Here is a 23,542-nt window from a genome sequence, read left to right on the forward strand (position 1 = left end):
AATTTGTTCATCTAGACTATTTTTTATTGTGTTGGTAGTTTTCACCCGAAATTAAGTGGCGGCAGACCAGAAGCAAGTAAATATTGTAACAAAACGGGTTCGATTTTTTATTGAGTTGGAGGATGAGAAGTAGGCGCAATTATGTATATAGTTTAGGCAATATCAAAGATAAACTCAAGATAGAGTAGTCTGCGATTTCTTAGGTATCATTTGAATAGGACCCCTCGATGAGCTCGGTTCACTGTCAATTTGAGTATTTTGAAGCAAAACAACAAGTGTCTGATCACTAGATGCGTCGTAACTATGACAATGATTGTTTATGTTTGGAAAAATATCAAGTTACAGTATGAACGATATTGAGAAATTTCGCTTTATATCAGTGATTCTTAGAATAAGAAAGTGAAAACTACTTAGAACCATTGTCTAGAATTTATTTAGTTTGTTATAGCCTCATCCCATGAAGCATCAGTTGTGGCAAGAAATCATTATATGCTGAATGTAAACATATGTGTGCTTCCTTTCTAACTTGTATTGTTTCCATGGCATTTTGTCGGAACTAGTCGACGCTTGTTAACGGAGGGTCAATAAAATTACATTATTACTGAACCAACTGGTTCACGATTACTGACCCAACATTTTTCAATGAAACGTATGGAACATTGTAATCTTCAGTTTATCTTTGGCAATATGTATTAAATCTGTATCCTGCATGAAATTCGCATGGACGTATACAAAACAATACATTACAGGTAATTCTGTATGAATGGCAACTCTGTTGGTAAATGAAAAAAATAAAGACAGTCTAGATGCCAGACATGATGTTTTTGATAGGGTAACGTGGCGCCATCATGACACATGTGAGTACTGTCCCAAATAATGTAATATTCGAAATGACCGTTAAAATGATTGAAGAATCAAATTTGAGTGTCCTGTCTGTTAGTCTGTGACGTCGGCTCCAAAATGCCTTGCTTGATATTCCTTCGCTCTGTTTCTCTAGCGATACATAATGTAAACATTAAGCTTTTTTAGGTCGACGCGGTTGATAAAAATGGTGCAGAATTGTCCGATGACGGGCCGATCGAAGCGCTACGATCGGCCCCATATCGTGCTCAATCGGTCCGATAGTCAGGCCGATGATCGGACTTATACGGGTCGACAAATTTCACTGGGCATGAATGATATAAAATCTGGTCGATTTCGAAAGTCGAATACCAACGATGAACACCCGCTGTCAAAATCACATGACAGTTACTGTTTCTTTTGGTTTGCCTTTTGCATTGTTTTCTCAAACGAAAATTGTGTATAATTGTTGGCTGAAATCAAGTTAAAACCATCAGAATGGTTGAAACCCGAGACGAAATCTGTCAACTGATGGACAAACTACTTCTACACTCATTGGAACTGATAGAACAAGAGGTTGAGTTGAAAACCAAAATCGAAGCAATCACAAACGAAGGTCGGCTGGATTTGGCTCAAACTCGTTATCACAAGTCCCAACACTCCGTATCGTCTGTCCAGCTACCAACCGAGGACTATAAGCCGTTCAAGGCACTAAATTCGTTAACAGAGGATCAGGATGAACTAGGCAACACCAAACTACAGCTGGAGAGTCACGAAGTCGATAAGGAGTCTGACTATATTGACCCGATTCGTTGGTTCGGAATATTGATTCCATCGACGCTGCAGAATGCACGTAAAAAGTTTACCCGATCGCTGGATTATGTTGTGGAGTGTGCTAATGTTCAAATACAATTGAAAAATACGCTGATAAATTATGCTAAGTTGAATAAAATGAAGTCGGAATTATAGTACATATTTGTTGCGATAATCGTGAAACTCCTTTGCTTTAGTTCATTAGCTTTTGTACTATAAATATTTTTAGTTCGACGAGATGGACCAATCGAGGCCCTTGTAAGTCATTTTAATGACAGTGCAAAGTAATTTTTAGGTCTTGGCAAACAATATCACCAATAGTAGATCTAAGTAGAATGAATGATAACAGATATGTAAATAAAAACATTTTGGTCTTCGAAAAATAATGGTTCATTCGGATCTCGAGTACGTCGCTGTATTGGTAAGGTCAGTTTACTACATGCAAACGGAGCTAACTCTCGGTTCACTTGCGAAGAGAGCAAAGCGAAAATCATTCCACTCGAACGGAGAAGCTCATCTGTGACGGAGATAAACCTAATAGTAACCGTGAGCTTGACAGTGTTTATGGGTCACATCTTTTGCCCTGATCAACGAAACAGTTTCAAAAGTAAAAGTTTATTTGCATTAGGGACCATAGATAAAGCAGCCAACCAATTTTTGGATGACGTGGTGATAAGTTCAACATACAAGGAAAACACTGCCTGCAAGCATGAATAAGAACAACGGCCATACGGCAGCAGTCGTCGGAACATCCCCAAGGTTGAATTTGTTTCAGGAAACGGTGATACGATTGTTGTTGTTTGCCATTTATATGTAAGTTATGAGTTGAGTATGAATACGTTTTTAGTAAGATTGAAGATCGATTGTAGTTTTTGACGTCTGGCGATTGTTGTGATGTAGTTGATAAAGTTGTTCTGTGTTGAATGATTTGCAATAAAAAACCAGGCGCCTTTTTCGCACGTACCTTTGTGTACAAAGTAAAAAAGATTATCATGACACAGCACTTCACGTCATCAAACAGTGAGCTGTTAAATAAACATCCCAAAGCCTTCGGGCCATTTAAGCTATTAGCAAACATGAGCGGCCAAGAATTTCTCGACTTGAATTAAAACGATATAAAACGTACAAATTAGTTGGTTTGCTAACTTGGTTCATTTTCATTATAGTTACTTTGAAATCAAGGATCCTTTCATCCGTCAAATTAACCCGGATGAGATGTGGCTTTACAAAAACCCTCGGACTGATAGTTATGTACCGTTGACCATGCTCTACCCGTCGGTATTCGGTTTGTCGGCCATTATATTCCTGATATACTACATTCGCAGCAGTGATTTTCATGATTTTAAATCGGCCTGGTTGGGTTTGACGTTGGCATGCACATTGAACGGCGTGGTTACACATTCCATTAAGGTGGCCGTTGGTCGACCCAGGCCAGACTTCTACTATCGTTGCTTCCCGGACGGGGTGATGAATGCGGACATGGTGTGCAGTGGAGAGAGTCGAGCCGTGATGGACGGTCGTAAAAGTTTTCCCAGCGGGCATGCTTCCTGTAAGCTTAACTTGTTGCTAGCTCATGTGAATATAATTTCTAATTTTAGCTTTTTTTGTCTTTGCAGTTGCTTTCGCAGCCTTAGCATTTATTTCATGCTACCTGTGCGCGAAGCTACACGTTTTCACCGAACGAGGGCGAGGTCAATCCTGGCGATTACTAACAGCGGCTGCACCGTTGTTAGCGGCAACAATGATTGCCATTAGTCGAACCTGTGACTATCATCATCATTGGCAGGATGTCGCAGTGGGATCACTGATTGGGTTGGTTGAAGCGTATCTCTGCTACCGACAGTACTATCCGCCGATAACCTCAAACCTTGGATTTCGCCCCTACATTTGCGAAAGAAGATCACAAAGTCCTAGTCGGGCAAAGCCGGAGTCTTCCATCGTGAATTCCGAACCTGATAGTAAAGCACTGCTAACACCAGAAGAAAAGGACAACAAATGGACCTAATTGATAGCAAAAGAATAGAATACGTACTAGATGTATATTTAAATTCTTCCATTGTGATCGGTTAACAAAGGTATTGTTTCAACAGGATTATTAAATTATTAGATAAACACGAATTTATAGTTGAATCTCCACCTAAGCAGTACAACTGCTATTAAAAGTGACGCAGTAACAGGTTTTACAAATATATACAGTACTACTCATTTTCAATGTGGAAAGTCATTTGCACAATATCACCTATTCCACACTCGATAACATCACCATTTCTAACAGGACCTGCACCGGCTGGTGTACCGGTCAGAATTAGATCGTTCTTTTCCAAAGACATGTACTTCGAGGAGAAAGCAATTAGTTCTGCGATCTGGAAAAAGTTGGTCGTTTCAATGGATTTGTTGACAAATGACATTTACAAATAGCTTTTCAATTGAAATTGAATAGCCTCATGATTTTTCAAGTTGGAACGAGAGCACACAACAAGAAAAAATCCAACTTACCGTGAAAATCAAATTTCTAGTCGTATCGTCCTGTTTCATTTGTTCATTAACCTTGCACCAGATGCGCACATCGGTCGGATCACCCAGCTCTTCCGGTGGAATAAATCGGCTAACCGGAGTGGACGTATCGAAACCTTTGCCCAAACACCACGGCAATCCTTTCGAGCGAGCATCCACAATGTAGTCCATTCCGGTCATATCCAGTGCCAAGCAGTAACCGGCCACATAGCCCATAGCCTGATCTGCGCTAATGTTCTTGCCGGACTTCCCAATGATGACACCCAGCTCGGCTTCATAGTTGATGGCACCAAACACTTTGGGAACCTACGGGTTGAACGAAAAGCAAATAAACAAATTCCAGTTAATCATACACTATAGTATAAGGCACGTAATTTTATAATATTAGAAATTCAAACCCGTGTCAATGACCTTGATCGTGCCTTCGTCGCTTGATATGAGCGTTGATACAGGTTTGAAAAATATCACAGGGTTTGCTGGTTTTGCGGTGTTTGTTTGCCGAAGAATCTCTCTAGAAATAGAAAAAAACATCTAATCAGGTCAAGTCGATAATTCGGATATCTACTACGTACTTGTAATTCACGCCAGCGCCTATAATTTTACGTGTTGATTTGAAAAAGTTTTGGGACATCTTCCGAACCCTACTGTGGCACGATTAGTTACTACACTGTGTAACAGCAGACACTTTGTAGCAAACAACTGATAGGAACTGGTCCCACCACTCAATTTGACTACCGTGCCTTAGTATTGGATTATCAGCAAAGCTATAGAGCCGTCAATTCGGTTTGATTCGTAAAATGAGATATGAAGGCGTTCGCTGTCCGCCAGCATTTAATCAGGCCAAGAAAGAAGACTAAACGAACCAGAATCTGGTTGAAGCAAGTTCATGATGTTTCCAGTTCTTGTCGAACCAAGTCGAATATAAATATGCTTGATAAGTAAAGTATTCATTGCACAGTTATCTGTGGACATGTACGCAAGTGCTACATTGTATATGTGCTCTCTACAAACACGTGGTGGCTAGCGTAAAGCAAAACGCGAAACAACACCACCCAATGGGTGCAATGAACATTTTTCACATTCACTTTTTTTTTTCAAAATGAAGCGCAAATTTCCCAGCGGCGTTATATTCAGTATTGTCCAAACTATTTTAGGTAAACGTTTTTAGTTTTAAATTTTGATACTCCCAGCGCGTTGAAAAGCCATATCGAAACATCACAGATAAAACTTTGTCCTATGGTTTTCAACGGCCAAACATGTGCATGAAAAAATACGATAGTACTGAACAACCAACCTCACGCGTGAGTTTTCAATTTAAACTTTGCCAACCATCAGTAACCAAAACAAAAAAAGTTATTATTTAAGAAAATAAGGCTTGCTCTCGACAAAATCTGGACAGATTCTAGTTGAAATAAAATTAATTTACTGTTAGTTCAATCCAAGATGCAATTTTTTGTGCTTTATTTGTCGTCTTAAAAAAAATTACAGTTACTTGCTTAGGCTGCATGGGGAAACCCCGAACTTTTGACTTTACTCCAGTCATTAGGGTCTGTGCCGACTTATCTGCAACCGATTTAGCTACTTTCGTCTAAGATTTTCGATTTTTTTCTATAGTTATAGCTTATTGTTTTTATTCAGAGAGTTCTCTTTTCACGAGGTACAGCATGGACTGCATTCACTTTATACCCTTCCAAAACATCGTTGGCGTAGTGTTAAGCTATTTACCAAATCAAACTAGAATAGCGAGGAAGCATCATGGCTACGTATATATATCTATCAAAGACGACCAACTTTTTGGAGTGGACGATTTAAAAGTTTTGGTAATAGTTTATTTTTATTGTTAAAATCGACAATGTTTCGAATAAAGCACGAGGTTTTGAAGATCAAGGCATCGATTAATACAAAATATAAATGAAAAGGAAACATACTAAACACAAAATAATCATTATGTCAAATAAATAGCATACGCTTAAAAATCCGTGCCTGTTCCAGCCGATGGCAGATCACATACGCATTATCAAAATGAATTCATTAAGATTGAAGTTTACTTAATAATTATTCTGCTAATAGAAATTTGTCATTGTAACGGTCTATTTGATTTTTTTTCTGGATCGTGGTCTCGAAGGGGTTGAATCGATGCGAATGACAGTTTCGCTATCTTTGCGGCATTTTGTCGCTATCATTTGTTGTCATCGAGTGAACCGCAATTGAGATACGTTCACTCCACTTAATTTCCACTTCACACTGGTAATAGGGGCCGGTAGTATAAAAATAAAACAAAAGAAAAGCTCAGTTAAGCTCTACCGGCCTCTCCAACCTCGGATGTTGGAGCGTAATGCAATCAATATCTTATTCATGCCGTTCCATATCTTATTCATTTAATTCAACTATGAAGCTAAAAGCTGTAACGCATATCTTTATCAAATTGTCACGCTAATTGATTGCATGCGATGATGTTTTCAAGACCGTCAAGCCCACCAACCAATGGGAGGGAATATTTGTTTACGTGAATATATTTTATATATTTCGTCTTCTACTACATAATACCTATTTAATTAAAAAATCACATAACGTTACAATGATATAAATCTAGCATTCAAAACATAATGAATAATCACTTCGGTACAAACATGTGAAAAGAACATATCGTAAGATATGCCCTTTCAAAAGTTACAAACACATTGCACATTACTCAGGTTTTGAGCATGTTGTACACAAAATCTTATCGATTATTGTGTACATGAAAGTTATAATGCAATGAGCATTAAATTTTGTAACATTTGCAAGGGCCTATCGCACGATATTCCCTACTCAGATGTTTGTACCGATTTACTCTAAAAATGAAAATATGACGGTAAGGCACCTGTCCTGATCGACCACACAATATCCGTTATCAAACAATGTTCGTTTGTTATTTGTTTGAAAATGTCATAGATCGCCATTTGCAAATTCAGTCCACTATTTCCCGAGATGGAGCTGACGCCCGCAGGAATCCTTGCTGTGAGGTATTAGCTGAGTCAGTAGACTGAGAAGTAATATCGGTAGTAACATGTGATTAGGGCATATCGCACGATAAGCCCTTGCGAATGTTACAAAATATAATGCTCATTGCTCGGCTCTACAACCTTCATTGACACAATAATCGATATAATCTCGTAGATAGAAGCCCAATCTACGAAATTGTGCGCAATATGCTTGTATTTCATGTTCAAAACTTGAGTAATGAGCATTATTTTTCGTAACTTTCAAAAGGGCATATCGCACGATATGCCCTAATCACATGTTAGTACCGATATTTAAATCGGCTCCGTTCTGTCCCATCAGTTCTTGTTGTTGAAGTCGTGCCATGAGTAACTGTTGACGCTGTTTTTCGTTTGCCATTTTAAAATAAACTTTGACTGCTATGAAGGTGACGATGAAAACACCACAAACAATTCCTACTACTGCCCACGGCGAAAATGTTGACTGCTCGTAGTGTATTCCAGCCACATGAGTTCGCTCGAGAACGACACTTTCAGAATTTTTACCAGCAAGTATTACCTTATTATTGTCACTAGCGGAAATTATGCGTGGCTGGTCACGCGTTATTACTGCTGGTAGTTGAAAACCAAAGCTATGCGTCTCAACAACACCACCTAATTGCGGTACATATTGGAGTATTACGTCCTAAAAACCAAAGAGGTAAACGAGCGATCTTCAAGAAAAAGAATCATACAATTACCTGAGATCTCACGTGACACATTCGAATTAATTTTAGCATTCCAACGCCTCCTATTTCTACAAATCTTTTGTAAGTTAGACCATAGTTTACTTCTATCGAAGTCGTGTTAGGTATTGCATAGACCCACCGATTGGGATCAGCCAGTTGAATCCAAATCTGATGTCTTAATTGAAGACGACTAACACGGCAGTCAGAATCAGAGTTCGTCCTATTGAAAAATGTTACAACGATGCAATCCTCCGCCGATGACAGATTCCTCATTAAATGGTGCGTGTTGCACAACGCAAAATCGTTTAGATGATTACAACTTTTATACTCGACGTAGTTCATTACCATTCCTAAATGGTGGTCGTTGTTATACACCAAAACGTCATTTTCAAGAGGGAACATCTTCAGAATACCATCTTGCATTGTTGGAACACTAGTTCCTTTCAATGTAGTGTATTGAATTGTTTCACAAAGAGGTAGTAAAATGTTGACTTTCATTTTACATTGGTCAACCTGTGCAACAACTCTTGACAACGTGTAAATTTTAATTACTTCCCGAAGATTCAACGCTACAGGAAAACTGAAACCAACCGGAAGAATCTTGTGCAGTTTTTCAAGCTCTTTTAGTAAACGACTAGGACTTACAATGTTATCGTCAAGAGACATTGTACTGGATGATTGAAGAAGTTTCATAAACAATTCTTTCTTTCGAATAATCTTGTTCAATAGAATATCCATAACCAGTAACTGACCTTCACGAGTATAATCGATTGAATCAGGTTTCTTAGGATCCAGTTTGAACATGTTACCACTTAACATTGCAATCGCTTCGTTTGTAGTATTGAAGAAATGATTAACCGTAGAAGTCTGTGTTTCAATTTGCTCATCAATTTTCTTGAAGTTTCCGTCGATTTCATCTCTGTCATCATCATCCATTAGTCCAAACCAACTTCGCAAAATTCCCCTCTTCCTACGGGAGTTACTTTCACAAAAACTTTGCAGGAGGTTCTTAAAATCATTGAGTTCGCGCGTCAGATCAACAATGTTACCGATACTTTCACAGCTACCAGGAAACTTACTTTTAAGGTCTCTGCAAGCCTGTATAAGTTTATCCACACTAGAGTTAGCCACGATAATTTCCTCTACAAACTCCTTCAGCTCGTAGTCTGCCTGAAGCGTCCATGTACTGATTTGTATTTTAACCGGCTTTAACTTTTCAAAATAGATTCCATCGCTGTAGATTGGAATATTACTGACCGGCAGCTCTCCTATGGCGTCTACCAGGAAAATTTTCGTTCCCACCAGAACTAAAATCAGTACTTGAAGACGCGACATTACTTCTATAACGAATGAAATTTTTTATTACTTAATTTCACTTATTTGAACATATTGCTTACCCAGAACCTACGAAATCTGTAACACAATAAAAATGATATGACAATCCTTGTTTGGTCATATAAAATTTGTTTTGAAAATCATTGGTACAGCTTCACTTTGTTCATCATTGGCTACCTCTCGTCGAACTTTGAAACATTGAAAAAAAGAAATCAAATGAAATATAAATTAAACTAATTCTAATTTGTTCAACTAAAATAAGCAAATTTGTAACTTGGTCTTTTATTTATTTGCTGTCACTACCCGCATAGCGTTTTGGCTTCCTAGGCAGCCATGGCCACCAGACGGCTACCAAAATTGATTCAGTGACGGTTGTCAAAACCAATTTGACAAAACAAAGTCGCCTGTATCTAAGTTAGCCGAGCGCTTTCATCTTCTCACCTTCGCTGAAAATTTATAGGAATCACATAGAATATCAAAAATAAATAAAGCACCGCATTTACGAGAATAATCCTATAAAACTAATGTGATTTCTTTTTTGAGTGTAGGAATGGTAACAATCGCTTCTTTAGGCATTCTTCTCGAACCTTTGGCATGTTCGATCACAGCCTGCAAAACCAAATAATTTTTGGGAAACTTGGCAGTTTTTACCTCGAACGACTTCATATCTTGGGAGATTTGGTCTCTTCTATAATATTTGCTCCACCTTGGCGTGCTTTTGGTGGTTACTGATATCACAGTGCTTGCGTGAAAACCAAGCTACGTGCATCAGTCTGCGAGATATTTCACGCGTTGATTAAATATTTATAGATATACTGATACTGATATTGAGAGACTGATTTGATTTAAGAAGTTTATGAATAGCATTCTAAAGTCGTTTACGCTTGATGCTAATGCCCCGTTTACACTTCTGCTGGCTGCCCGTTTACACTGACACCAGCATGCTGGCAGCCAGCAGAAGTGTAAACGGGGCATAAACCCAACCCAGTTCCCACTCTAACTGCTGTTAAACCGTTTGTTTGAAGCTAGTTTCGAGTCTGGTTAACTGAAAATCGAGTCATGGTTTTTGTATCAGGATTGCTGAAATCTCCATTGCTGAGTGCGAAACCAACACAGTTTCATGGAAAGTGTTTGTTTGATCAAACTACCCTGAGTCAGTTTCAGTTTTCTCAAGTGAAAACGGCATAAGAAATCGTTTTTCAAGTCGAACTTTCGAAAGTTCACGCGACGCAGCCGAACTAGGGATGTCGTAATATCGATCGATTCATCGAGTAATCGATTAATAACCCAGATAATCGAATAAATTTCAATCGATTAGTTTCAAAATTATACTCGATTATTAAATTATCGAGTAATTCGAAATTTCCGACATCCCTAAGAGCAAGTTCAGCAGCTGCAAGATTCATACACGGACGCAAAAAAGCTATTGAAATCCATTAGAAACACTTATGATATTTCGCTGCAAGGTTCCCATATGGAAATCATAAGTCAATCTTATGATCTTCAGAGAATTTTTTTTTCATTGATCTACTTATGGATTTCATAAATCATACTTATGAAGTTCGTTAGGTAGACTTATGATTAATGTAGAAATGTAGATATGAATGTAATAAATTATTTACATATTGCATAACGCCTACTTATGAAATTCACCGCTACTATCTTATGGTTTTCATAACGATTGATACTGATTTCCTTGTTGAAAATATGTCTAACTGAAAAACACCTAAAATTTTCATGATACAGAATTTATTCTTTACATTGTTTATTTGTTTACAAAAACAGCACCTACCTACTACAAAAAATCTTCATTTTGTCTGAATAGATAATGATTTCCTGTTTCGTGGATAGCAAATGATGAATTTCTACATATTGCAATTATTTAGAAATCTATCCAGTTCCAAAGGATATATTTAAGTCATGTGAAAACGAGTCCTAATTCACAAAAGCTTCCGATTTCTGGATGTTATCTTCCTCCACAAACGCAACATTTTTTAATTGCTATGTCATGCATGAACAAGGTGTTACTATCATGATATAAAATAATTAAGAGAGACTTACATTTCTTTTTCTTCAATCCGCAATCCAATTCCAAACAATTTTTGAAAAAACTGGATATTTTGAAGCTAACGAATTTAGTTCTTCATCTCCACAGGCAATCAACTTTATCAATAGTAATTTCGAATTATGAAAAAGTGTTTTGCACGCTTCACATGGTGCGCTTTGCACAAAGTTTCGAAACAAAACAACGGTGTCTTCGTTTTCCATTTTTATGGTTTGACTGTTCTTATAATGAATGACACTTTCACAAGGTAGACTGTTATAAAAATCATAAATTGTGTTTTAAGTAATGCATATGTCATTGATATGAATTTCATAAGTCATGCTTATAAAGTTCATATGTGTGCTTACTGAATGCATGTCTTCAATGAAATCGAAATTGTGCTGGTTCATAAGTCACAACTTATGAAATTATTAAGTTTATTTTCTTCGGTGTATGAGTGGTCTATAATGTAAATGAAACTGTAACAAACGTATCCCCAGCAATCCGTTTTAGTTTTATTTATTCGACAATTTAAAACTGGTATACACTGCCGTTCTATTTTTTCTATATTTGAAACACAGATAAAACGCTGCTGGGGCTGCCAGTTTATTTTGTTATAATTTCTAGATTTAAATTTTAAAACTGACATAAATTATGCATCTAGAACTAGAACACTCCTGAATATGCCCTAAGCCGAACTAACTTCTAACAAAGACACTATATTGACAAGATAGACAGTTCTCAGATTTCCTTATCAAATCATTGCAAAGACATCATATTAACAAGATATCCAGCTCTCACATTTCCCGAACAAATCATTGGCAACATCATTTTTTGCGAGCATGGCGCCCTCAGGCGAGTTCGCTTCCAATCTCGTACATAGAAGAGGGGAGAGAAATGTCAAAGTCGTTCGCGCCAAAATAGCAGCACTGCGCACCCATACAATTGACATGATATGTTGAACGTGATGCCGTGCGATGGCGTTGCTGAACTGAAGATTGATTTCGCTCCAAGCTGACAGGGTATGAATCATTGGCAACTTTCTTTTTTTGCGAGCATGGCGCCCTCGGGCGAATCCGCATCGAATCTAGTACATAGAAGTAGGAGAGAGAAATGTCAAATTCGTGCGCATCAAAATAGCAGCACTGTGCGCGCCAAAATAGCAGCACTGTGCGCCCATACCCGCTGAAATTGCGTCATTATCTGAGTGCGTGTCTTGTTTATTTCTCTCTTCCTTCTTTTTTCTTATTTTTTATTCGACTTCATTTGATATTCGTCAAACCCGCATATACACACAAAAAACGAATTGAGACGAGGTAAATGAAGTTGAAATATGGGTATGATTGGTAGTGACAAAGCACTGTTATTGGAAATAACATTTTCCATAATTAGTATTTATAAAGGGCAATAATTTATTGCCTTTCATATGTACTTTTTAATGAAAAAATGAAACCAAGACGCTAAAAATATAGAACCGATTCAAAACGGTTAAATAGTTTTACGACAACCTTTCATATCCATTGACTTTCGCGTATTAAGTTAAAAGTTCCTATTTTGCGGGATTACTAATAGAAGGTACGTTAATCTTTATTTCGCAATAAATTCTGCAAGAGAAAATCCATATAGTGTGTTAGTGGAAGTAAGCTGCAACTGAAATAATTTTTCTTGGGCAGTTTTTCGCATAATGGAAGAGTTGTAAACTAAAATGTCTTTTTACGCACATACTTTTGACACTACTCATATGCTTGTAAGGTGCCTTTCTCTTTTAAGAAATATTTAAGAAATATGCAAAGATCTGAACACTTCTCACGCGGTTTCCTTAATTGTAAATGACAACTTTATTTCCATGTCGCTTAAATCATATAATCAAAAGAAAAACAAAAATCTAGCTTGAAATAAATGTATACAAATTTTGTGCCTATAAAAATGACCAACTTTGCTTTTAAAAGTATTCAAAAATCATAAATTCAATCAGAAAAACTATTAAAATAAGTGAAAAAATTTTGAATTGAAAGTTTTTCTCATTTTGATACAATTCAAAGGAATCGGAATCGGATACAATTCAAAGGAATCGGTACAGTGTATATTTACACAACAGTGACGAAATGCATTTATGCGATCGTTTCGAATAACTTATTGTTTTGATGTCAAACGATGAGAATTTTGTATGCCGTGAAATTGGCACCTATGAAAATTACTGTTTTTCTTTGAAATGCGCAATGTGCAAAGGTTTATGAATGAAGATATTTTCTGGTGACTGTATATGTCAAAATAAGAGTTTTTCAACATACTGAACTATTTGTTTTATCCAATTTCGCCTGCGGACCATCTCAAATGGCTTCAGAATTCGGAGGAGAGATAATCAAGAGTGGTACTGAAGTGTGTGTGTTCGTACCTCAATTCTTTCCTATCAATATATGGACCCTTTTTGCACTATTTGTACTACTGACTCAAATCTTTAAAATGTTCCATGTGTTTATATGATGAAAATAAAAAAATACATAGAGCTTTCTTGTTTTCATTTTCAATGAAAAAACTTTTATTTTGAAAGCTTCTTCTCTTTGTATCAAATGCAGATAGCTTTTGTATTAATATGAGCACACTATCATTCCAACAAAAATATGCTCTCAATTGAAAAGAATACTACTATACACTCAATGAAGAACCACTTTCGAAATAGAAGTTTTTCAGCTCATAAGTTGATAGTTTTTACTCTACAAAAAAGAACCAACGAAAGCTCTCAAATTTACCAACGATCTTCTTACATTACCTAACGTTATTTTTATGTGTGTAACACCCAAAATAGTGTCGCGATGTAAATGAGCAACTCACAATAGTGCTGCTCATTCAAAATTTTACACATTGTTCATATGCAAGCCTGTATATCTACTTTCTGTGCATTAACTTTATTTGATGGTTTTTGATTCATTTGGAATAAGATGCACCAATCTGTTTCTGACTCGGAATCATTTGTTGTATTTTATTTGGAGTCCATTTACAATAAATTATGATCATGAAATTTCAAATGAATTTCGGAACGAATTGCTTCAGTTAGAGTGAGAGTAGGACTGTTTCGGGGTGGGTGTGGTTTCTACAAAAATGTATCAGGAACCGAACCTAAGAGCAAATTCAGCAGCTGCGAGATTCATATGGGTGGTCTATAATATAACTGAAACTGAAACAAACGTATCCCCAGCAAGCCGTTCTAGTTTTATTTATTCGACCAGTTCTTCTGTCAAATTTAAAACTGGTCTACGATGCCGTTCTATTTTTTGTATATTTGAAACACGAGTAAAACACTGCTGAGGCTGCCAGTTTTTCTTGTTATAAAATCCAGATTTAAATTTTGTAACTGACATAAATTATGCATCTAGAACTAAAACACTCCTGAATTAGAGTGACTATAATCAGAGTGGCGACAGCTGTTCGTTTGGAATGACAGCTACCAGTTCCAAACGAGCAAACGATCTGTCAATTCAATGTAAAGCTAATGGAATGTTTTTAATTGTTGCCAGCATTACGGATGAGATGTCGTCACTCTGGTTATAGGCACTCTATCCTGAATATGCCCTAAGGGGTTTTAAGCGGAATCGACTTGAGTAAAAATCTGTTATGTAAAACTGAGCATCAGTGAATAAGCGTGTAGCATGTCTAAAATCACGGCCTGTCATTCGAATCAAAAGTCATTGTTTTTTTTTTATCTATTTTGCATTCTTGTCGCTTGTCAATGATCATTGGTGTGTGTTTTTCCATAGTATATTATTTTATCTGAAAGTTCATACTTAGCAGTGAACTGTTAAATGTATTTATTATTTATCTCGTAGCAGTCGGTGAAAACTACGAAGTTAAAAGTTTACAACGTGAAATATGCTTGAACTCTCGTCTGGAATTAATTAAGAGATTAATGAGAAATGAATGTCCTAAGCAATGATTTGAGGATTTTGTGATTATCAGTTACAAGAATACATAATAATATGAACTTCAGGTTTTTAGCACAAGCACGCAATAGCCAAAAGTTAACTTTTTTGCTCCCATTGTGTACAATTTCAATTGAGTGGGATTAGTATACTAATTTTTGTAAGTTACAATACATTTTTGCATTGAGTAGTCGCACAGGCAAACGAAATGGACGGATCGGTGTCGAATACACTGCTTCTAGTTAGCATTTCAATACTGCTGATAACAACTAAGACAAGTGAGTCATCAGAATTTGCAAAAGAGTGTGGCTTTTTATAACCGGAATCACATTTCTCAATCTCACACAAAGTTTCGGCGAGTCAATATAGCATCAATTTGACAACATCCGGCTCGGTCGTACTTGGAGGAACGGTCGAGTTTCATGCTGTGCTGCTGACAGACGGCAAACCGGTAGAGGGCCAGTATCAAGTTAGTTGGCAAGACAATTTGAATCCGCCAAACACACAAACGGTATGTGTTGGTTTCTATTCTGGATAAATTTACATACAAGTTTGCTTTCTTGGATATTCCATACTTTCTTCTTCTAGGGTGAAGCGAAAACGCCTTATTGCAACTGGACAGTAACATATGGAAACGACGTTAATGCGGGCAACTATCAGGCAACAGTCGTTTACCGACAGTTTTATTACGTTGTCTATGTTGAGGCAGCTCGAAGATCTATCGACTTCAACTTGACAAGTAAGTAAATGAAGTTTTACATTTGAGTGCCTGATTTGTCATGCGTTTTCATTTTTGGTGTTACATAGGTCTACTGAATGGACAGTTGCAACTAGTTCAAAATAAGTCTATCGTTGATACAGAATACGTGTCGAGCGCTGTTACGTTGAATCAAACTGTGACACTTACCGAGAGCGATCAGCGAGTTCTAGCTAAAGCAACATACATTCGAACTTATTGGTTCATCAACTGTCAATATCTTGGTCCATCCGATCAGTATACCAGGCTTAGTAATTTCACGAGGGAAAATGAGGAGTACACAATTGAGGCACTAGTTGTGGCGTCGTTCGAAAAGGTGCAACTTTCTACTTACACCTCAAATATGATCTAGTACTGATGAATATTTTTTGTTGTCTAGCTTCCAGATCCAACCACGACTACCACCACCACAACCACAACAACAACTACGACAACTACTACTACTACAACTACTACCACAACAACCACACCAGCTACTACTACAAGTACTACAACTCCATCGACTACTACACCGAAGACTACAACAAATGGTATGTCACATGCTTAGTAAACTGTTCAGGCCGTATTATTATCTTTTTTCCCTCAATATCTAGCCCCGTCCAATGACACAACAACCGTACCGACAACCAGTACTTCTAGTACAACATCGTCTAGTACTACCAGTACGTCTGCCAAGCCGATAAGCCAAGCCAACGGTAAGAGGCGTCGACGGCAATCGGAGTCTTTAGGCGATGTGCTTGCCAGCGTCAGCCCGGTGCTTCTTGAAATGGTGGATACCCGCAGTAAGTACATTTTTTATGATTCGTGTATATTCCACAGGCTAATGTTTGAAGAGTGAGAAAACGCCTTTTGAATTTTCATGTTTGGACAACAGGATAAAGCCAGAACTAAATAAACTATAATAATAATAATGTCGGCCTCGCACTATGAAAAAAAAATCTCTGGGCGACAACGTTCAGCCTAATGTTCTGGTTATGTTATAAACAAACAAGATAATGTTGGAAAAATAATCCGTCTTGAACTCCGTCTTCCATCTGTCAGTTCGTGTACAATCGATGAAAAGAGAAGATAATTGAAAGGTATTAGATCTGGTGAATATAGCGGGTGTGAAAAAAAATTTCCAATCAAGCGTAGAAATTGTTTCTTTGGCTACTGTTGGCAGAATGTGGAGTGTTGTCCTGCTGCAGAATGACTTTGTCGTGTCTTCGAGCCTATTTTAGCCGTTTTTAGACTTCCACGATGTTCAAATTGATTATTTGTTGTCAGAAGCGCACGCTAATAACTGCTTCGTCGGGTTTTAGAAGCTCGTAGTACACCACGTAGGTTCTGATTCCGTCACAGCTACAATTTGTCTTTTTCCTAAAACAGTACGAGCTTGCATCCGATGTAGATTGTTGTCCTGGCGTTACTCGTAACTCTTACGTTTTGGATTCTCCAATTTTTTTATTTTTTCCTCGACAGTTGAAAAATTTGTAGCGCAGAAGGAGCATTTCTTAAAATTTTCGCACTCCCATCATTCGCTCGTTTAGTTAATGTGGAACTTATTTACTAACCTTTTTCGTTACCCATAGTTCTCAGGGGATCGAAAATGGCTTGCCGAGTGACATCTAATTACTTCGACATAATTTGTCGTTCTTGTGTATCATTTTCGGCCAATAATGATTGTAGTTCGTCATCTTAAAACTTTTTGGCAAGTTTTCGTGTAGGGGAAGGTGTTCGGTTGCCGGCACCCCACCGTAACTTTTGACAGAAAGCAGATAGCGTCCGACAAATGTCATGTGTGTGTAATAGCAGCACGTTCTTTTTGTGCCGAATTGCGAAGCAAACAGTCACTTTTACTTTTTGCTGCGTTCAAAATAACTTTTAATTACGTGAATATCAACACAAAAGTTTTTTTCTGACTTATTTTAGAGTATCATGAATTGAAGAGCATCAATCGGAAAGGTGAGTGGATTGATTTATGAGGTGAAATAGATCTATTTCTATTCATTTTATCGCATGTTATAATCGGAACTGAAAATTATCATTGTTTAAAACAAAATCTTGGATACTGCGAAAAAAACAGAGGTAGAAAATGATTTTTCTCACACATAAATTAACTTTTTACTTGAATAAAAGACGTTGTAAATAAGTTATAAATGATTTCACAAGTAGAAATTTGTTTTCCTTTGTATTTCGATAGCTGAAATTGTAATCATCATCCATGAAACTTACCTCCTGCTGTGAAACACAACGTTAGATCGCCGTCTGGGGGGATTGATCGCCGCGTACAAGTGGGATTGAGCTTTGAAGAAACTCCGATATCCACAATGATATACCCACGTAAAAATTATTTATTAACTATTTCCAACAACAAGTAGAGTCAATATTTTTAATCTGTAGGTCATTCTGAAAGCAAAAAACTTAGATTTATTCTCAAGCGCAATAATCAAAATATTGGTTGAAATTCTAATTGATAGAAATCAATGTTTTTTCCCTGATTACAACAAAATATTCTTTTATTATTCGAATTTCAACTACAAATAAATAAAAATTCACTGGAGAATAAACATTCCTATGTATTTTGACAGCTTCATTCGAAAACATTATCGTTTGTACAACAGCACCATCTACATGTCGAACTGTTGTTAGAAGACCAATAGCATAGGGCAATCGATGTTAGCAGGTAGTGAAGCAAAAACGCCGCTGAAGAAACGCTCGTCCATTCGGCAGGGTGTGTTGATAGTTGAGAATAATTGTAACTCCGTATCTCAAAATACAGCTCACTACATAGACGTTCGCAGTAACAAAAACAAACTCAATTCCGTTTCGATCACATGTGTCTTATACCCTCTCAATATCCATTGGTAGAGCAATTGGCTTGCGATGATGTGATATATTTTGAAATCAGCATATATTACTTCAAATGACGACAATTCACTGCGTAGATCATTCACGAATAGCATGAGAAGGAACAGTCCTAAGTGACTTCCTTATATCGACTCGTGGAGAACAGAAAGAGTCTTCTTAACTTGATGCATGTTTTGAAGTTTCTAATTTGGTGGTAATATTATTTACTTAGGCTTAGGTTCTCGGTTTCAGGTTCCGGAAATAGTTACCAAAGACTGCAAAATGAAACTTATGTGATGCTCTTGTGTATCGGTGCATTGTCTCGAAACAACGATTTTTTGATATTCGATCGCTTCAATAATGAACACTAATACCTGCAGTCGATGATTTTTTTTATGTGGAACACATATTTATTTTCTATATAGGGGTGCAAATCAGAAACTCAAAGAAAAATACACGTAGAAATGTGGTCAAATTTTAAACATTTACAGCTCAGTATATTTTGTATCAATTATTAATATTATTTCGTTATTTGATTGGAAATATTTCTAAGATTCGATTTGAATGTATCAAGCCACGTATTTTCAATTATAAATGATTGAAATTTAGATTAATAGCGAGCAGTGTCCTATTTTGTCTGCTAAACATCTACGGCATATCGGATTTTCCTGCCATAGACGACGGTTTTTAAGGAGTAAGCGATATATCAAAGGGAAAGCATTGCTCTGATTGGTCAATCGACGCAAAAGCGAAGCTGTTGGAAGCACGCGAATCTATAAATAGAAGCAAAATTATACCTAACGTTGCAGTCCTACGCGTAGCATGCTAGAAGTAGGTTGTTGCTAGACAGCAAGACAAAAAGTGCCATAAAATGATTTGAAGCTTTAATTGGTATGCTCTGATCTTGTGTCATGCAAGCTCGGATGAAATTCCATGTTATGTCGTTTCGCCTGAGACATTGACAACTACCCAGGGTACATTTGGAGTGCTTAAGAATGATCTCTAATTTATATAAGATGAACTCGATTGATAATGAGAAAAAGTTTATCGCTTCAACCGAAATCGCAGAGTGGTAGAGAAACTCAACGCTATAAAAATAACTGCTTGCATGCAAAACTTGAACACAAACTTGGCGAAGAGAAGCTTAAATACTGAAATCCGTATCGCAAGTATGTACAAAGATATAATTGCATACATTTGGGATATTGGTGTAATTTCGTCGGCTATAAAACAAACAATGTTAGGTGTTGGTTCCTAATCAAGATCAATCTAAGCCGACTCTCGTGCAATTGCGGATTCAAAAGTGTGACGATTGATTGAACTGTTTGATTGTAGATCATTAGAAATTTTGGTTGCCTTGTTCCACATCAATGGCTCGAACAACCCCATGGGGCTGATCCTTGTAGTTCCTTGTAGCCAGGGCCCCTTGGGTACGTGCCTGGTAGGAAACCTCATCGTTCCTTGCATTGGGTTAGAAGCTTGAAGCATCTAACGGCGAAAAAGTATCTGAACAAGAATGACGAGGAAACGTTATTAAGCTTAACAATGTTTCAGCAGAAGGGGCGGCTTAAGAAAGCATTTTCAAAAAAATATCTGGAATTTTGGTATTTGGAAATTTTATATTTTGCTCGTAACTGGCTCCATCCAATTATGTCGAATTCGAAATTCGTTCACTGTGAATCTAAAATCTTGATTTTGAAAATTGATGCATTGTGTCTTATCTTTCTTTCAGGCATAATAGACGGCAAACATGTTCCGCATCACCTCCTAGATCAGATCGAAGATGACCAGGTTGCGGTTAGTCATATTATTATAAAGTCAGATCCAGAGTTCAACATCGAAGACTCCAGGCAGCCGTTCGTGTGCGGAAATAACTCGATGATTCCTCCGGATCCTAAGAAAACCTATGGTCATTTTGTCAGAAGGATAATCGTCCAAAGTAACCAGAAGAAAGTGCTTTGATGCAATCAGTTTTTAAGTAATATTTTTTCTTGTTTTTTTTAGATCCTATTGACAAACTTAACATTTCTGGGCCTCAGTGGGTTCAACAGGGTGATATGGTTGACATGAAGTTTCAATGTTCAGGATCACCACCTTTTCAGTTCTGTTACAATGTGTATACAGGTATTGCAAAGCTAGCAGCTCCCGTCAACTTGTGTCGCCTAATCAAACGCTTGATCTCTTCTAGGTCAACATAACATCACGGCGAATGAAACTTGCGACGATGGCTGGTTCACCAACATGGATCGCTGTAGGTTCGGTTTCCAACGCTACTTCTTCACCAACGAGCAACGTTCGTTGGTAGTCTTCCTGAAGAATCGTGTTTCTATGGAAATCACACAGGTTGGATTGCAATTTTATGAGAGTAAGTACTTTTCTCCGGTGTCTTTCTTACGTCATTTAATATTCCTCTTCAACCTGGTAGACCAACCGAAATCCCAGCTCTCGGTGATTGTGGTCCCAATTGGATTCTGTCTGTTGGCCGTAATTCTGGTGGTGTTCGGTGTAGCGTATTACATCCAAAACCGGGAACGGTTCATCGTCGAAGTGGCGGACTTCAACTTTGGCGATACAAACTCGCTAGATGACGACATGGAGTATAAAACATTCCAACAGAGGCTGCTGGATAGTCTACGAGACTCGATCAGACTGCCTCGGTTTCGCCTAGGATCGAGCGGAGCCAGTAACGATGGAGACGACATGTCTCCGTCGGCCGTAGGCGAAAGTTCACTGCGGTACGGCTCCATGACCTGAGCCAAAATCTAAATGTTTTCCTTTTGCTTTTGTCTTACATTATAAAATGAGAAGTGGAGTTTGTTTTTCCGTTGTAATATATTATTCACTTATTATTGTCAATCCGCCCGCCCCTCATTGTATTGTGTAGATAGAATGATTGGCTGTTTCAACAAATGCCTTTTTCAGCTTATATTTTAGGCTTGATGCAAACAAGATTCGGTATGTTTAGGACACCTGCATCTGGCGTCCGTTCTGTCAATTTTGCAGTAGAATGAATGCAAACAAGAACACAATCCAATGTAAAAAAAACTCGATATTAGACTGTTACCTACTATAAATCATTCTACTTTTCACATGCAACGCGGCACTTCTGACAAATCTGAAACATCGCAGGGTCCGAACCATGTCTTTTCTTTAATATCTATAGATTGTTTGAAACTTATACTTCTAGTAAATACGATGTAAATCAAGAACTCAATAACTGTTTCCAAATTAGCGGAAGAAACCATTGTAATTCCAGACTATCAAAAACAAAACTTGAATGACTTCGTGATCTGAATTGGTTTGTCTTTGTGTTTTCGTCTAATTATTCTATATATGTTACATGTATGCATAAAAAATTGTGATACCCGTGAAATAATACATGCGAAATAATTTCATATTTTTACTCTAAAATACAGTTAAAAAAAAAAACAAGATAATCAAATGTTAAGCTCACATTTTACGTTATCAAAGTCAACCGATTTAAAAATAACCGAATGAGCACAGAGGAGTGATTGTTTATGTACATAGTACTATATAGTTCTAATGAATTACATGAAAATTACTAACACGTTCACTTGTTCAACCCAAGTGTGACTGTCAAATGAGTTCGACTCCATCATGTTTTACATAAAAAAGGCAGTGATCAAATTAAAGTACGATAAAGTTGGAAAAATAATCTACTCAATAGATAATCGATGACTTTTGGGATAGCTAGAAAGTAGAAAGTAGGCGCTTCACGAAGCCCAAGTTTAAACTGCATATTTTGGCTTGTCTAGAATGAAAATAAACAATAGTACGATATTGTTGGTAATATTCATTAATGACCTTAAATAGAAATAAAAAAGGAATAATTGATCACCAATGTGCGTCGTCGTGATTTATTTTTCGATGTGAAGTCCAAGTTTCTTAATAAATTAAAGGTTTTGCACTTTCCATTCGTTATATTGATTACAACAAATGCGGTTTACACATATATCTCTCTACAGCAAAATGACTTTTGGGAGAACGAAAACAAAAGCTGGTACTGGTTAATAATTATTATCTAGCTTTTCTTTTTTTATCAACAATCTTAGGTTTCACCACGCCATAGTGTTTGGTGACTGAGCCCGGGTTGGTCGATTTCTGACGAGCTCGTTGCTGCTGCTGTTGGAAAGACTTGGCCGCACCAAAGCTCTGTCCTCGACGGCGTCGGATGGACCGGTCGGATTCTTCGTTCTTGTGTTTCCGTTCCTCAAGAATTTCCTTATAGTTGCGGTAGACATTTTTTGGTGGTTTTGCACCCAGTTTTATTGCTAATGCCACTTTAGCGGTGTGCTTTGTTTCCTTGTCCAAGCCGGAAATGCCGTAATTTATTACTTCTTTTCGTGCTCTGCTGATATCGAATAGTTGTGGATCTTCGCGACGCTTGCGCTTCCTTCGGCGGGCATCGGAGAAAATATCATCGATATCCTGCTCAGCATTCTGGTCACTGTTATCCTTAGAAGGATCTTCATCTTCACGTGTTATTTTACTGGGTCTTAGAACTTTAGTTTTTGATTTCCGGGGCTCGTGAACGATAACGCTGAAATCTTTCTGTTTTTGCTTCAGTAACAATGAGGCTTTAGTTTCGACCGGAACGAATTCAGCGCACATCTTGAATATATACAATGAAATTCACACTAAGAGCTAGCAAATTATGCCGACTAAATAAATGAGCAATAATTTATTGTGAAACAATTCAGTTGATCGTCTCACTTGTTATTATGTTGCATACAGTGTTGTCAGTTTTTCTAGTAATGTATACA

At 37.4% G+C, this 23,542-nt stretch overlaps 6 protein-coding genes across 7 annotated transcripts; 3 read left to right on the top strand and 3 right to left on the bottom strand.

Moving 5' to 3' along the window:
* The first annotated feature begins 1,240 nt into the window (after nucleotides 1-1,240).
* LOC131427833 (coiled-coil domain-containing protein 115-like) lies at nucleotides 1,241-1,811 on the top strand. Its single transcript, XM_058591371.1, has one exon. The coding sequence runs from the start codon at nucleotides 1,339-1,341 to the stop codon at nucleotides 1,807-1,809; it is 471 nt and encodes a 156-aa protein (XP_058447354.1). The 5' UTR covers nucleotides 1,241-1,338; the 3' UTR covers nucleotides 1,810-1,811.
* A 249-nt stretch (nucleotides 1,812-2,060) lies between these two features.
* LOC131427831 (phospholipid phosphatase 5) lies at nucleotides 2,061-3,865 on the top strand. Its single transcript, XM_058591369.1, has 3 exons — nucleotides 2,061-2,466; nucleotides 2,820-3,202; nucleotides 3,270-3,865. The coding sequence occupies exons 1-3, from the start codon at nucleotides 2,363-2,365 to the stop codon at nucleotides 3,656-3,658; spliced, it is 876 nt and encodes a 291-aa protein (XP_058447352.1). The 5' UTR covers nucleotides 2,061-2,362; the 3' UTR covers nucleotides 3,659-3,865.
* LOC131427832 (acylpyruvase FAHD1, mitochondrial) lies at nucleotides 3,679-7,038 on the bottom strand. The gene is made up of 4 exons (XM_058591370.1): nucleotides 4,740-7,038; nucleotides 4,579-4,678; nucleotides 4,150-4,473; nucleotides 3,679-4,016 (listed from the first exon to the last, which is right to left on the bottom strand). The coding sequence occupies exons 1-4, from the start codon at nucleotides 4,796-4,798 to the stop codon at nucleotides 3,852-3,854; spliced, it is 648 nt and encodes a 215-aa protein (XP_058447353.1). The 5' UTR covers nucleotides 4,799-7,038; the 3' UTR covers nucleotides 3,679-3,851.
* A 137-nt stretch (nucleotides 7,039-7,175) lies between these two features.
* LOC131427830 (uncharacterized) lies at nucleotides 7,176-9,551 on the bottom strand. 2 transcript variants are annotated; one of them, XM_058591367.1, is made up of 3 exons: nucleotides 9,274-9,551; nucleotides 7,889-9,213; nucleotides 7,176-7,833 (listed from the first exon to the last, which is right to left on the bottom strand). In XM_058591367.1, the coding sequence occupies exons 2-3, from the start codon at nucleotides 9,209-9,211 to the stop codon at nucleotides 7,444-7,446; spliced, it is 1,713 nt and encodes a 570-aa protein (XP_058447350.1). In that variant the 5' UTR covers nucleotides 9,212-9,213; nucleotides 9,274-9,551; the 3' UTR covers nucleotides 7,176-7,443. The 2 variants fall into 2 exon arrangements, with proteins under 2 accessions (XP_058447350.1, XP_058447349.1); XM_058591366.1 differs by having other exon boundaries at nucleotides 7,889-9,216; nucleotides 9,274-9,549.
* Nucleotides 9,552-14,974: 5,423 nt separating this feature from the next.
* On the top strand, nucleotides 14,975-22,620 carry LOC131429475 (uncharacterized). Its single transcript, XM_058593613.1, has 10 exons — nucleotides 14,975-15,450; nucleotides 15,523-15,683; nucleotides 15,761-15,911; nucleotides 15,980-16,245; nucleotides 16,309-16,459; nucleotides 16,523-16,711; nucleotides 20,491-20,697; nucleotides 20,763-20,882; nucleotides 20,947-21,123; nucleotides 21,184-22,620. The coding sequence occupies exons 1-10, from the start codon at nucleotides 15,381-15,383 to the stop codon at nucleotides 21,510-21,512; spliced, it is 1,821 nt and encodes a 606-aa protein (XP_058449596.1). The 5' UTR covers nucleotides 14,975-15,380; the 3' UTR covers nucleotides 21,513-22,620.
* On the bottom strand, nucleotides 22,610-23,512 carry LOC131429476 (uncharacterized protein C1orf131 homolog). The gene has a single exon (XM_058593614.1). It carries the CDS (start codon nucleotides 23,388-23,390, stop codon nucleotides 22,797-22,799), a length of 594 nt encoding a protein of 197 aa, XP_058449597.1. The 5' UTR covers nucleotides 23,391-23,512; the 3' UTR covers nucleotides 22,610-22,796.
* Between the last annotated feature and the right edge of the window lie 30 nt (nucleotides 23,513-23,542).

The sequence above is a fragment of the Malaya genurostris genome, chromosome 2 (assembly GCF_030247185.1).
Source record: "Malaya genurostris strain Urasoe2022 chromosome 2, Malgen_1.1, whole genome shotgun sequence".
Lineage (NCBI taxonomy): Eukaryota > Metazoa > Arthropoda > Insecta > Diptera > Culicidae > Malaya > Malaya genurostris.